General features: G+C 43.7%; 1 protein-coding gene across 2 annotated transcripts in view; it reads left to right on the top strand.

Annotated features, from left to right (window-relative positions):
• Positions 1–15,516, top strand: part of SPRYD3 (SPRY domain containing 3) — a 129,761-nt gene that overhangs the window by 30,588 nt on the left and 83,657 nt on the right. For both annotated transcript variants that reach the window (XM_078866711.1, XM_078866710.1), the window contains one exon: positions 3,221–3,406. In XM_078866711.1, coding sequence (XP_078722837.1) covers positions 3,221–3,406 — 186 coding nt within the window. The remainder of the gene's footprint in view (positions 1–3,220; positions 3,407–15,516) is intronic.

Here is a 15,516-nt window from a genome sequence, read left to right as displayed (position 1 = left end):
ATAACTAGAATTCTCCGGGCTTGGTCAAATGCCCCATTTCCAGGCAGCCAAGCTTAGAACACGGGAAGAGATCACGTGAACTGTATCATCTTTGTGACAAAGCCTAACAGGCCCATTTCTGTCCTTGATGCTTGCCATCCTATTCGGCTAGTTGTGTGCTTAACTGGCATTCTGTTCACCTGTCTATTCATGGGGTGATTATTTAAATGACTTGCATGAGTACAGTCGTGTTGTGTGCTTGAAAAACCCAACTGAGCCTTTATTGAGAAATGCAGCCTCACCATGCTTTGGAGCAGGTTCATTTGAAAATATTGAAAATTAATCTGTTTTTATTTAGTAACTTATTTGATCTGCAGGCTTTTCTTTTTCTTGTGGGATTTTTTGACACGTGCTTTTGATGTCACACGGAGTGTCTGCACTTTTATCTGATGTTGGCGTAATGCGTTTTCGTAATCTCAACCACAATTTTTAGGGTTTAAGTTGGTTTCATTGGAAATTCCTTGGGCTCAAAGGCAATCTGAAGAACCTTGAGAAAAAAACAGAGGTGGTTTTATTACAGCATTTATGGAAGTTACACCATGCATCATTTGATAAACTTGGCTAGTTGATTTGTTTTTTAAATTGAACACATTTTTACTGTGCTCCAACCATTATATTCTCCAAAACACAAAGTCTTATCATGAATAACTGTGTCAGTGTAAATCCTGGAACAGTTGCAATACAATATTGTGATGTTGTACACATTAACCAGTGTGGTATGACATTTAATGTATCCCTGATGCTGCATATCTACCAGTGGGTTATATTTTGACACTGTAATATAATAAACACGATGGGAATTTACTGCACCTCCCTGTTTATACATGCATCCATCTACTCATTGTTCATTCATTCCAATACTTTATTGCATGGAACACATCCACTGAGGTGCAAGCAACTTGCTTCCAGGATTTTACTGCTGGGACTGCAAACAAGTGAGAGATGTTGTACATGTTAAGCAGCTGTTCAAATATTTTTGGTACAAACCAGCTGTGAATCACTGAAAGTGCACAATTTGTGTGTATAGCCTTAACTTATGACTAGATGAGAGAGCATTGCAAATTTATCTTTTGCCATGTAGCTTTTGAGGAAAATGCATTTGAACAATCGAACAAAGATGTCACTGCGTCGCACACTTTCAGATGCGCTTCTGTGGCCGTCTGGAACGCCCCTTTTAATATTAGGAAGCCACCCGAACTATGTACTTTTAAATCATTTAGATTGAAAACGAATTTCTTTAGAACTGATTTTTGGGTTTAGTTTTGTTGTCCTTCCCCCACACCTCTGGTTAGCACTGTTGGCTACGTACGGTACGAAAGAAGTCCAACATGTACAAATGAAAATAAATTAATTTGGGGAGAGCATAAAATTGTTATTGTAATACAAGCACGATAAGTGGACTTAAAGAGGTAGCATGTCAAGGTAGGACAACTACTTGTCGTGCAATTTCAAGAAATTTTAATTTAAACATTTCACTCGGCAGTATTCATGTTAATTTGTGAAAGGGGCCATATCACATCAGATACATGTCCACCACTCACTCGGGGCTCAGGTCCACCAGTGGTGATATGTACTGCCTCCTCCGGTGCATATCTGAGCATGGAGACATTTACACCTTTACTTGAAGATGATTTCACTTTGTGTAAAAAAATGTAACCATACCAAGGCGAAAATAATGGCAATGGATGTAATGTTTATGCTGTACCGTTAAATCACGAGTAAGGGGATGCCCTCCAAAAAGTTACATGAAGTTATAGTCTGATAAGATTCCCCTGCCACATGTGCTCGATTATACTAAACAGAAAAACTTAAACTTTTTATTTTACCAGATTAAGCCCACTGAGTTATTAGCTTATTTTTCAGAAGTGACCTGGTCACAAATGATAGCGCGACAAAAGTGGCTTATCATGTGGAAATGTATAGCAGCCAAATACTATAAATGTACGTTTCTAAATGGAGAGGGAAAAACCAAAGGACCCGGAGAAAAATCCACACGACCACGGGGAGAACCTGCAAACTCCAAACATATAGGCATCGGGGTCGGGATCGAATCCACGACCACCATGCATACCAGGTGAGGTAGTTAACATCTCGCCACCGTGGTGCCCCTAAATCACAGTAATCACAGACGGGAACAATGCGAATGGAGCGGACTCCGCCTGAAACATTAAACCCTCTCAAGGGCTTCCAGTGGGGGCACGACCCTGGATTGTGTGTAGGCACACATCCTCTGGGTCATCAAAGCCACCCATCCTCGGGAACGCCGCACTTGGATGAAATCAAAACAAGTCCTTATTATCAAAGGAATGAAATACGCCATTCGTTTAAACTTGATCAAATTTGTAACTGCGGCTTGCTGGAATTCTAAACGCATTTTTTTGGAAACAAATATTACATGTGTATTTATCCCTTTTGTGTTTCGCCCGTGCTCATTTTTCCTCACAACGTCACCGCAACAGCTCTTATTTCGCAGCGAGTTCCCACCTCCTCCACCTCAATTAAAATTAGATCATTCTGCCTCCCTTTAATTTTAAATGTTGAAAGGCTTTGTGAAGTCATCCCTTTCCCTCTTATGTTCAAAGAATATTTATTGTACATTCAAAAGCCACTGAACTCGACTATTCCAAAACACTTAAATGCTACAGTACATATAACTTTTTGTAGACCATGAAGATTAAGTTATTATAGAGGTTTTTTTTTACGTGAACCTCTGCTCTTTGTAATTACAATGCTTATCAAGTGTGTGCAAAATGCTTGCGTGGGTTTCTGTAACAAGACCTGCTTACGTGTGAGTCACCATTTGATACGGGGATAGTAGTAGCAGTCGACCTTTATAGCTTTGTAAGCCCATTGAGACCAGTTGTCTCTTTTTAAAGGGAGACCTGGATTTAAATAGGTTCATGCAATCACCTTATGGGTATGCATGTGGCACGGGGAGCAGTGGCATTGTGATTAGATCACGAAGCTGCGATCCTAGCAGCTCGGGTTTTATCTCTGTGCAGTGATGTGCAGTGAGGCATGTAACTGGGCATATATTGAGGTGTAAAATGAGACAATGCGTGCCTCCGCTCTCAGCGGAGCTCCCTCTGATGACATATGGATGTTCTTGTAATGAGGTGCAAAGCAAGCTGATTAATAATGTATGCTTATCTACCCCTGGACTCCCTGCGCTGCCTTTCAGCTGGGCTCCCTGTCGGTGCCAGTTCCAGAGGGGGGCCTCTTTCCAGCGGTGGGGCTGGGCTCGGCGGGCGAGGAGGTGATGCTGGAGCTCACAGCATCGTGGCCGGGCGAGGAGGATGACTCCATGCTGGTCGACAGTCTGGAGGATGAGTGGGGGCGGCTGCATGATGTGCGCATCGCTGGGCCGGTGGGTGATACGGACATGGGTGGATAGCTCACCCGGCCATGTGCGGGCACACACGGGCACACTTCAACCGCATCTAAATGCACGTGTCCCATATACTTTACAAGCAAATTGGGGCCACATATCCAAAAGGTGACGATCTCAGCTTAAGGAGAGTTTTTCCAAAGTGTACTGACCAGCACCACACTGACCAGCACTATGCAGACCAGCACCACGCTGACCAGCACCATGCTGACAAGCACCATGCTGGTCAGTGCAGGTTGGGCAACGGAGGAGCCGAGGACTCATTCAGGACTCATTCAGATATCAAATACCACTGATGTCAGCCATGGCAGGGAATCGAATCCTGTTTGCCAGGTTCGTGGTGCAGTATGTGAACCATTGCTTCGCATCACCGCTCCGCAAGCCTGAAGATTGAAATGCCCAAGGTGTAGGACCAATTGGTATCACTCGGAGCATCCCAAGGTCAGGCACGGTCTCTAGTAGATAAGGAAAAACAACGGCGGGAGAAATGTCTGACTTGTGGTGCGTTTCCATGAGCCGCGTTACCTGCGTTTGAGCTCGAGTTGCCATCTCATCAGCGATGCTGTCCCAAAAGGTACATTTCCATGAATATTTTCATCAGTTTGAGTGGTCCTTCAAGTGGAGTTCTGGGAGAAATCAGGCCAACTCAAGTTGACTAGAGTTGACTGTCACATGAGAATAATGTATTCATGAAATCTAAACTATTTCAGAGTTTACCTTATTTAAATATCCCACTGGGATATATGTATGCAGTTGGCCCATTGGACGTTGGGTTAAATATTATTTCACTTTTACCATTAAACCGCCTTACCTGTTTATTTATGCTATATGATCCAATGCTCATTATCGGCATACAATACTCAGTTTGGAGGGGGGGGGAATAAATTAAACCCAGGACGAATATACATTTGTAAACACTTTAGAAAAAAATATCTTGAGATGTTTCTTATCATTTTAAAACCTGTCAAGGCTGTGACAGCCAAAAATAAAGTGGCAGCAGATGCAGTAAATTCCAACAAGAATAGCCATCTCAGTAATCCACGAGCAGAATTGCAACGCAGCACAGTCCATGTAATCTTTTCATTATGGATTAAGCCATTCATTATTCTTAAGCCAAAAAATGCCTTTTAGCTAGCAAGGCAAGAGTAGCATAACTGAGGTTCCCTATTCTTAAATTGTTCCTGACAGCCCTTTTTCTGTTGTTGCAGGCCAGCATATTTGTTGAAAGTACATATTTAAAAGCACAAGTAACATCTAAAGAGTTCAACATTTTACACAAGTATATTCAGCACTAAAATCGTTGGAATGAAACATTAATTGTATTCAGTTGTGAGTCTAATCAGTTCCACATATTCTTAAAAAAGAAAAATGTAGGCAAACTTTGAAGGCCAGCAGCAAAATAAGGCCAATGCAGAGCAGCAGCTCTTAACCCAGTGCACAGCCCACTTGATATGCCAAGGCTCTTAAATTCACAAAGACTTACATTTTGCTAACAATGTTCATGCACTTCCATGCATTCTTGAACAAACTTCAGCACTCATGAGATACACAGGATATTGAACATATTAAACTTATGGCGGTACCCCGGGGTACCATAATACCCCTCGGCTCTCGCATAATGTCCGTGATGCAGTCATTTTTAGTCTGTTGATGGTCGGCGATGCGGCAATCGACTCATCTCGACGAGCTGTACACTACGATGCACCACTACGGTGCGTACCGCGAGCGTTCAGGGTTTCGGCGCAATCGTCCTCGCTGCGTTTCGACATCGCGGAGTGGCACTGATTTCGGATTGATTGGTACCCCAGTCGCGGAGTGAAGTACACCCCTGGAAAAAATAGTGTCCCAGAAATAAAGTATTTAATTGCCTCGGCCATTTTGTATTATTTGGTACCCGGGGTACTGACATAAGGATCATATGGCATGAGAAACCCATATTAGCAGCCTCGCAACCTGATAAGCAGTGTAATGGGGCTATGATGAATTATTATTTGTGCTTTTTTAATTCGTGAATTACATCAAATGTGTTACCGGGTTTCGCCATGTAAAGTTATAAGCAGTCTGGTCGATGTTGCATTTTTATCCTGTGTCACTGCCACCTTTGATAATTAATAATATAATTCGAATTAATAATTATTGTATCAAGGATTATGTTTTTTTTAAGTACGCACGTTCATTGGCCCTTGCAGACCTAATGCAGCTTTAAACATAAACTCTAGTCTCAACATTGTGCACATATCATCGCCCTCTGACCAGTGTGAGTGTATTTTGTGTGTACAAGCTCAATCGCCATTGGTGCAGCCTCTCATCTCCTCTGTAGCCCTAAAGCCATACATGGTTATGACTGTTTTCTGGTGACCTCCAGAATAAACTTAAGAAATTTGATGCAGCAAAGAAGGAACAGCTGGCGGCTGGGAAGGGGCACCGTTTTCACCAGCCAGGGAGGAAGAATATTCACCTTCCCGTAAGGGGCCTGACAACCAGTGTGGTGGTAGATCAAAAGAAAAGGGCTTCAGAGTGCAGTGGAAGCAGGTTCGCTGCTTGTTGCAGAGGTTCTAAATTAGTATCCGGCAAGTCGCTCAGATTATTATTGTGGGGTGTAATTAACCATATAATACATGCATTTTGCTTCACAGTGGGCATTAAAGATGCCTTGATCTATTTCGATTTAAAGCTTTCGTGACTGCAGGGATTCTACTTCTTGGTTCTTTCGGTAAAGTCACGTAGAATGGAAATAATAAAATAATAAAAATGAAACGTAATAACATGTTTTATTATTTCCATTCTACGTGACTTTACCGAAAGAACCAAGAAGATGAATCCCTTGATGTGTTTTAACATTAGGAGGATACCTACCGCCAGATTCCAATGGTGCCACCCCAAAGAAAGTTTCGGAAGTTTTGTGTGGGAAGTCGGCAATTTCATTCATTGGAAGTATCGTTGAGGGAGCAAGGAATTAGTGCCGTCCCGTATTTGGAAAATATTCTCATTGGAGCTCCCTCAAGGGCAGCTGGAGCTGTTTGTTGTGCGAGTCTCTGCGAGTTTCTGTCAGAACACAATTTGGTACTTTCATGTTCCAAAATGCCAGTTGGCTCCATCCTCCAGGCCTATTCACTCTCCATTTCCCATAATACCCCAGGTCTTGGCTGAGGAAGGTTCATGGTTCCCAGACCTTCTCGTTGCTGGTTGGTGATTCGTGGTCACTTCCTTGCTGCTGCGATTCCCTGTCTCAGGGAGGCGCCGTCTGGAAGAGGGTTGACTTGTATTACTTAAGTGTGTCGATATTCAGAGACGATTCGCATTCTTGAATGTAATTTTCGGGCATACAGTACTTGCTTCTGAAGTCTGGACATTCGTCAACAACCAAGGTGTATGGCAGCCACTAGCCTTTCTTCACCTGTTGGTGGGTCAGAGGTTCGGTGGACCGAATTGGTTGTTTGATTGGGAAGGTGGCACAGGCTTGAACGCAAATATCTTCCCTTCTAGGTAAGAGCTCTTTGAATGTTCTTATACGGAATTGGCTGGCTATGAAACAGTGGGAAAAATGCTTTTTTCCAGCACTAACATTTGTAAAAACTCGTATTTCACATTAGTCACTGCCACCCTTGTATTCTATCCACTTCTCTCGGGGGGGAGGGCAGGAGTGGGGAGGAGGGAGGGTTCTGGAGGCGCGAGACTGCACCATTTGTTAGTGGCCCCAAAGCGGTCAGGGTATATCTGAATGGTCGTGTGACTAGAATGTAGGTCCAAAAGTGAATTTTTTTCTACATTTATCCATGGCATTTGAACTCATCCAAATTGACGGAGAAGTCGTCTCTTGGAAGTGCATCATGAATGAAATTATCTCTGCTTCATTGCAGAACAAAGGAGTAACTCAGAAATGGTGGCATTCATCCTATTGCTTGCACTTATCTTTTAGATGTCACCTAACTAGAATTGACTGGGAAGTGGTTTCCCAGAAGTTTATCATTTTATTCTAATATCTGCACTCAATCGCAGATAAGAGGTGGAATTAAAGTAGCAGCAAATGCATCCCATTATCCGCATTTCTCCACACTTCTTCGAACATACGAGCAGTAAAATGGGCGGATAATACGGTCCACCATTATTAGCACCCCCGCACACCATCGTGAAGAAGAGACATTTCGCCGTGTTTAAATAATTGTGTTGATGAAACGAGATTTGCTGACAAACATACTGAGACGCTTCGTTAAAAAAGTCTCACAAGATTGGATAAATGACGAGGCTTTTATGGTTAGATCGTGTAAATATAAATTTGACGTTAAACCCACCACTACCCAAAGAAACCTCTTATGGATAATATTGGTCGTGATACCCTTGGATAAATGGGTTGGATCAACGAATGTTAAGAATGGTAGGCATTGAAGGATGGTCAAAAAGTAAAGAATACAAATCATGAATGATCGTAGTGGGTGGAATCAGTGGTTTAAATTAGGGTTGTTGAATATTTTTTTATGAAGACATACAGTACATCTTAAAGCTTAAAAATTGCACAAGCATTGTCAAATACTAAGGCCATATTCTTTAAACAGATACAAATTCTGTGGAGAAGCAATGGCAGACACGAAACAAAGAGTGTTACAGACATGACCTTAGGAACATGTGAATAAGCTTTGAGTACATCCTTGGCTTGGCTGTTAAAGGGGAGATGGAAGAAATGAGATAGGAGTTCAGTCAAATGATTATTTCCAGAACATGGAAAGGTTCTATTCAATAAAATGAGAATGAGAGTTAAATGAAGCTTGGCATGCCGATCTTTTTCCAATCTGTCAAAAGGCAATTGTCAGTGCATAATGAACACAATGAAATGGACACACGATACAATTGCAGAAAAGTAAATTTTCTAGCACTTGCATGCTTGTAAAAATTCTGTTCCCACAGGTGTCACCACTACCCTCGCCAATCCCAGGACAGAAATCGGCCATTTTACTCGCCAGACCTCATGAATGTTTCTTTTTCGACATTACACACATAATCTTGCTACCTCAAGACGAGGATGAATTTACATCGGCTTCTCTGGGTCACTTCTCTTGTCGACGCAAAAACAGATACCTGGCGGAAGATATCTCGACCAATTTGTGGTTTAGATAACAGGAATAGCGAGTAAGAGAGGATGAGCATCGCACGAGTGGAATTTGTAACGAAAAGGGGGTTGCTTGAGTCTAATTTGCGAAGCTGCTGAAACTACGGGAGCCATTGGGGGGCCTGGGGACACTATACTGTGCACGTGAAATTTTGGGGAAGCGTGGGGTAGTTTGTCAGGATGTTATCTGTGTTATCTCATGCCGAGGAAGGGGGGGGCGTTGTTGGTGGGAACGACAAAAACACAGACGGCAGCCAAACACTTCTCTCCCTCTCCTCTGTCGAGTGCTGGGCGACGCGGCGTGACGCAGTGTCTGAGTGTGAGAATAAGTGACAAACACACACTCATCAAATTACCCACTCCACAATTACACGCTCACGCGTGAGTTTACACTCTCATACGCCCGGCACGCTACATTGAGCTGCCAAAACAATTCTTTTTGGCAAACAAAAAAAATTATGCGTGGAAAAGTACACTTTTTTCGACCTGTTTCAATAATATAATTATATAATTATGACATTTTATGAGCTTTATTGATTCCTGTGGCTTTTAGACGTTGAGCCTCTGCTGGCTCTGAGTTCACCATGGGTCTGTGGGGGAAGCTTTACAGAGTTCCACCACGTTAAGGTGAACCCTCGTTTGCTCTCTTAGTTTGCACAGGACACCTCTGGTTAATTTCAACGAGGGGCACCCAACTGACATGATGTGGCTGTGCCTTTTGATGAATTGCCTCTATGTAACATTTTTAGTCTTCATCTTAGAAGCTGCAAAAAAAAGTCTCACTTTATAAATGTTGGCACGCACACGTACACTATGTATATATGGAATACTAGTAAAATGCTCATCTCCCTTCAATAGTTTTTCGCCCTTTGGCTTTTAAAATGCTAAACAGAAATTTCTACTGACATGCAAAGACAAAGACCCCCGTATAGCCTGATCAGACTGTTTGGGGTAAGTGCTGTTAGCGAGCACCTACGAAGGCCAGCATGGCACACGAGGGGATGGGTGGCCAACACCGAGTCCGTCCTGCTTTGTCTGCATAGTGGCGATGTTTACACTTCGCCTTAGGTACTCTTTTAAGGCTGAGTTGACACACACTTTTTCTCTCTCACAAAATGTGTCCCATTGAACCTGACGTGTTTTGTTGAAGCAGTGTCTGTTAGTAACTTTTTGACTGACATAGCAAGTGAAGTGGTGACCACAATACCCAGTCACCTTTGTCTGCCCTGTGCTGATGTTGACCACACCACTGCTGTAGCACATGCCCCTGTTATTGCTGAGTTGACCCAAGTTCAGCCGTGCCTGGTTCTGGCTCGCATTTTTTTTTCTTTCATAAAAAACATTTTACCTGGGTAATGCCTTGAGATGGCATATCTCTGTTTGCCACATGGCCAGGAATTGAGTTTGGATCTGAAGGGATTGTATAACAACTGCACCACGCACGCATGGTCGAGCATGTGCGTGAGGAAGCCCATCTTTTTTCCCGTGTCTTTCATCTGGCATTAGTTCTGTTGCACTCATCCCAAACACCGATAACACTGGCGATTCACTTGAATAAAATAAAACACTGCTGCTGGTTTTCTCTTCATGAAAACCACATTGAATAAATAAATCAAACGAAAACAGATTGCGTGTCACCGCACCTACTCCTTGCCGAGCTGACTCGGCCACCATCACTACCGCCGTCTCCCCCACTGCCTCACAGCCTCCACCACAACCGAGATCCGAGCACCTGACATAACCCGGCGCCCAGTGTGCGCCCCATCCCTCATCTGCGCGATTGCCCCCGAGCGCAGGCAAGGTGATGCCAGCTGGCCGGGTGCCACGAGGTTGGCCGGCTTCGAGGTTTAGTGCAGGTACTGACACGACTCGTTGGCCTTGCGCCAGCCACTCCATTTTAGGACACCCGTGGCTCATGTCACACATGCTCCTACGCTTTAATACGTAAAGGCGCCCAGATCTCCCTTCGAAGAGCTAAAAGCCAAATCAAGGGCAACGCTCGCGGGAGTTTGCGTGCGAGAGGCAGTCGGACAGATCTAGTGGGTGCGTACGGTTATGTTACGCGGTCTGAGATTGAACAGTTTTGCTGCACATGCTACTGAACCAGTTGAGTGTGTGTACACATGCACACACACGTGTGTATGTATACCATGCACTTTTCTGACAGCCATTTTGTGTCCCCACTGGAACCATAGCCTAAGGGCCTTGCTCATTTAAATGTGGTACAGTTACAGGTTACAGAGTTACACCAAGACATGCTGAAATCAGATAGGCAGGGATGCAGCCGCAAAAGTCTGTGCGTAGGAAATATATATCTGACTCAACGTCTGTGCTTGTCTATGTGTATGTGTGGGTTTTCCGTGTATCTACCATTTCTCTGTAATTTATCAAATTATACCTTGCTTAATTTTACTATGCTTTGTTCTATTTTGCAAATGCCAGTACATTTGCATGTCTCTGTGTACATATGTCTGTGTGTTGGCCTATGCTTATGTCCATAGATATTTGTGTATCTTATTATGTCCGTGTTGATTCTCTTATATTTAATATGTACATGAGTTAGTGCATGTATGTGTGTATGTATGATTGGCAACAGTAGCGCTGTGGTAGTGCATTGCACTATGAACTCGGCGACCTGAGTTGGATCGCCCGCTCAAACCAATAACAGTGGCGTAAATTTGAACTAGTTTTGGGCCTCTGCTAGGTCGACTCAGCCTTAAATACATATCTGGTGGGGTATCCTCAGCACTGGGGAGACAAAGGCGGCCGGAAATTGTTGTTGGCCACCTACACCTTCGTGTGCCATGCTGGCCTGCATAGGTGCTCGCTAACAGCACTTTCCCTAACAGCATGTTAAAGGCTATACGAGGGATTTTCGTCTTTGTGCATGTAAGTCCATGTGTGTGCACACAAGTAAGAGTTGCCAGTGTGCTGGCACACAATCAAAAGTATACTTGCTCATGTACATGTTAATGCAGTATGTGCATGCATACGTGCATACGTGTATGTGACAGGTTTGTAGTAACATGCGCAAGTTTGTGTGAGCATGCGAGTGTGTGCGCGTGTACGTGATGTTCCTATCAATGGTCTCAGTGTTCCGGTCATGGCTGGCTGACCGCTCTGCAGAGCTGCACGCTCATAATCTTGGCCACACAAGTGTGCTTTATTTGAAACCTGCAATTATATCCGCTTGTATCTGTAATATAGCATAGGCTGGGTTGCTCTTGCATGCTCTGTGTGTTTAATGAAGAGTCCTTTTATCTGTGAGTTGCTTGCGTACTTTAAAGGAGAAGGCAGCATTCAATGTTTTGAGAAAACCACTGACGCTTATTAGGCCCTTTTGCACTTTTCTCGCACCGTTTGTATAAGTTCTTTTGGAAATGTTTTCCAATAAAATATTTATTTTGAAAAAAGCAATGGTTTCCATATATAATAGCATGTTGAACATTGGCACACAGTGGCAAATCGTGTCTCATACCGTGTCTCGTGCATGAACCCTGTGCCATGCCATGCCACGAAAATGTTGTGCTCTTTAATGTGCCACGTGTGTGTGCGTGTTCTGCATTCCTTGCGGTGCCACGAATTTTCCAGCTCGGCAATGTGGCACCATGCCAGTGGGATGGATCATGTTTTGTCACAGGCCTTCTTCCGGGCTTTGAACCTTTACTGTGGCTGGTATGATTCTTTTCCTCTGCCCACAGCCACACCATGGGGTCCTCCTTTCCTCCAAACTACCTTCCCTTTTTCCTCATTTCTTGGAATTTTCTTATCTGCACCTCCAACACTGAAGAGTAGCCCAGTGGTCAACTCACTTGCCACGGAGTTTTTTTTTGTATTCAAAGTTGCTGCTGGTTAATTTCTTGCTGGGAATTACCAAAGTGAACTGGCTCCTCGAAAGGGGATATTTAAGACCCTGTGACATAATTAACGAGACAATCCACAGCTGAATTGTAACGGCAAAAAGTGTAATATTTTTTATGTAACTTCTAATGTCCCTATTTTTTCTTAACGAGAATTTCGGCGGCCTACTTATTCTAGCTCCTGCGGAGGGCTTCTCGCGCCTCGCCCATTGCCCCCACTGTTGTCCTCTTCTCCCCTCCCCCCCCCCAATGTGAGCAGATACTACTGACTCTATTGTATGTTGGCATATTTTCCAACAAAATACATTTCTTTTTTTTGGCGGGGGGAATGAAACTTTTTTTCTATAACCTTTGGATTCGGGCCTTCTGAAAGGCTCTCATAATTTAGTTGATGGACAAACGGAACGTGGGGCTTTTATCATAGAAAAGTGATCATCTCAAATAATAGTAGTTTAATGACTGCCATCTATTTATCCAGGATAGCTTTGCGGAGTATGAAGACTTTTTTCATGACTGCCCTGCATTTGGATATTTGGCCAGTTTAACTGTTTTATCTTGTTTTGCATATGAGAGGAAATTACAATACCTGATTAAATACCCACGCATACTTTGGAACCCATTCACTCATCTGCCATCTCGTCGTCACCTCGCAGCTTTGGAAGTTTCACAAAACTATATAATCCACCAGTTCATGTCTCCATGGTGCCGTTTTTACAACAATGCGCCACCACACCTGGGGCCCTTATCTGGTGAAATAATGAACAATGGGGTTTTTGTTCGTACTCATGAGCATGCATTCGCGTTCTTTAATTTACGTCTGGGTGCACGCTTTTGTATCTTTGTGCGTCCACCTGCGTGCGCATGTTTACTTGAGTTGCGTCAGTGCCGGCGTGCTAGTGTGTGTCTTTCTGCAGCCCCCTTGCGCTTGCAACAGGGTCAGGTTAAGCTCAGGTCCACCCTCTTGTCTACTCGCCCGTGAAATGGAAACTCACTGATGGAGCTTCTCAATTATCCCTCCCCCATGCTGGCCTTTGGTGCATAGCAAGACCCCCCCCCCCCCCGCTTACTCACCCTAGGGGGGCCATTGTAGATAAACTCGCTATGGACACAACAAACACCTACCCCTATGCTACTGACCTTACAAGGCCTTCCCTTATCCTGTCCCCTGCCACTTATGTTTTTATTTTAAAAGTTCGTATTTTTTAAACTTTTCACGGTGGAGGCAACGCGGCAGGGGCATCATCGTGATAAGTAGAGCCACACGGTGCGACCATAGCCATCCCAGGGAGGCAGTAGTGAGTGGAGCACTGGATTGGATAACTTCAGAATATAGGAGTATCAGATCCAATCGTTAAGCTTTCTCTATTTAGAAGCTAAGTATTCTGCATACTTGCCTTCTTAGTCGGCAAACTCGAGGTTTTCAGGGGGTTGTGACTCAGGTCTGTGGTTGATATGTTGATGTCCCAGATCTTGTGTCATCGCTCACTCGATGAGTCGATTCAAATTCGCTAAATTTAAAGCTTCATGCCAATTTAGTTGTACATTTTTACCATGCAAATTGTGGCACTGTTTCATGTGCATTGATGGATTGTGTAGCTTTCATTATCCTATTTTTGTCAAAAGTTTGTAAGGTACACTATAAATGTGATGGTGACTTTTTATTGTTATGGTTAATAAAATCAGTCGTGGAATTTTTCCACAACATGGGTTATGTGGGAAATCAGTTCCGTAGGATTGTCATTGTTAATGAATGCGGCTTCCAGAGCCACAAAGGCTACTCATGCTTTAATAGAGGTGTAACGATCCACTCCCGCAGAGGTTGAATGAATTGCTCCTATTCATGGGTTCAATTCGATGCGAGATTTTTTTTACTTAATGGTGAATGGTAGCTCCTTTAGTGGCTGCAGGGGTCACAAGAACCAATTTCAACATGCACAAATAAAACATTTTATTGATTCTCACACGTGAAATTTGATGCATATGTTGTTAATGTTACAAATCTTTTTGATTGTTAAATCTCTTGGGTTTAATCACAGAACAACGAAAATCAAATCTTATGGGACCCAATGGGAATGGTTAAACTGGATGGAACTGTCATCTCGTTTTTTCCGCAAACGAGAACAACTTATGGTGAAAGGTGACTATAGCGAGTTATATTTGGTCCCTGTGATAGTTGAGCATTGTTTTGAAAACTCTAAATTAATGAGAGACAGAAAGGTCTGACAGCCGCACAAAGTTTTATCGTCTCCTTTAGCTGCAACTACACGACACGGCCTTGCTCCGAATGACACGCAGCGCATCCATCAGCAGTGCTCATCCGCACACTCTGTCACCTCCCCATCAGCTGGCGCTGGAGATTGCGATCGATCGAATCACGCCCAACTAAACACACCGCTCTCATTTCCTCACATCGTTTCCAATGATCCACCTTGGTGTGAGAGTGAAGGGTACATGTTATGGCGTGGCGCAGCTTCGTGTGCAACTTTGCCGTCCTGTAATTGTCCAGCACAGCTGCGCTAATGGGGGCGGGGGTGTGTGCGTGCTGCAAGGCTGCAGCACAGCTGCATTCACGAGTGCGGCATTGGTGCAGTAGTCACACGCATCTGCCCAAGCGAGGCCCTCTTGTGAATGGTGAAGTATGTTCATCGATTCTAGATTTGAAGCTTTCGTGACTGCAATGATTCATATTATTAGGTTTTTTCGGTAAAGTCACGTAGGTAAAACATTAAAATGAATGAAAGTTAAAAAAAAAAAAATTCACGACGTTGCCTCCGAAACGTCGTGAATTTTTTTATTTTTATTTTTTTACTTTCATTAATTTTAATGTTTTACCTACGTGACTTTACCGAAAAAACCTAAGAATATGTTCATCGAGGCTAGTATGGCACGTCGTGAAGGTCTCTCTCAGCTCTGATAATGAGCGAGGCATACTGCAGGGATTTGGTAAAACCGTGTGGCCTGAACGCCTGTCTTGCAGCTGCGTAGGCAAGCGTGCCGCGCTGAAACAAGCAGGCATGGCAGTGCGGGTGGGTGAGTGTGACTGCGTGTGTGCGTGTGAGGAGCGGTAGTGCTACACACCCGGTGACTCGGGTTCAATTCCCGCTCACGGTCAACACCAGTGACGA

Source organism: Lampetra fluviatilis, chromosome 2 (genome assembly GCF_964198595.1).
Source record: "Lampetra fluviatilis chromosome 2, kcLamFluv1.1, whole genome shotgun sequence".
Classification (NCBI taxonomy): Eukaryota; Metazoa; Chordata; class Hyperoartia; order Petromyzontiformes; family Petromyzontidae; genus Lampetra; species Lampetra fluviatilis.
The sequence above is the reverse complement of the archived record's forward strand: the minus strand, read 5'-3'. Positions and strand labels throughout refer to the sequence as shown.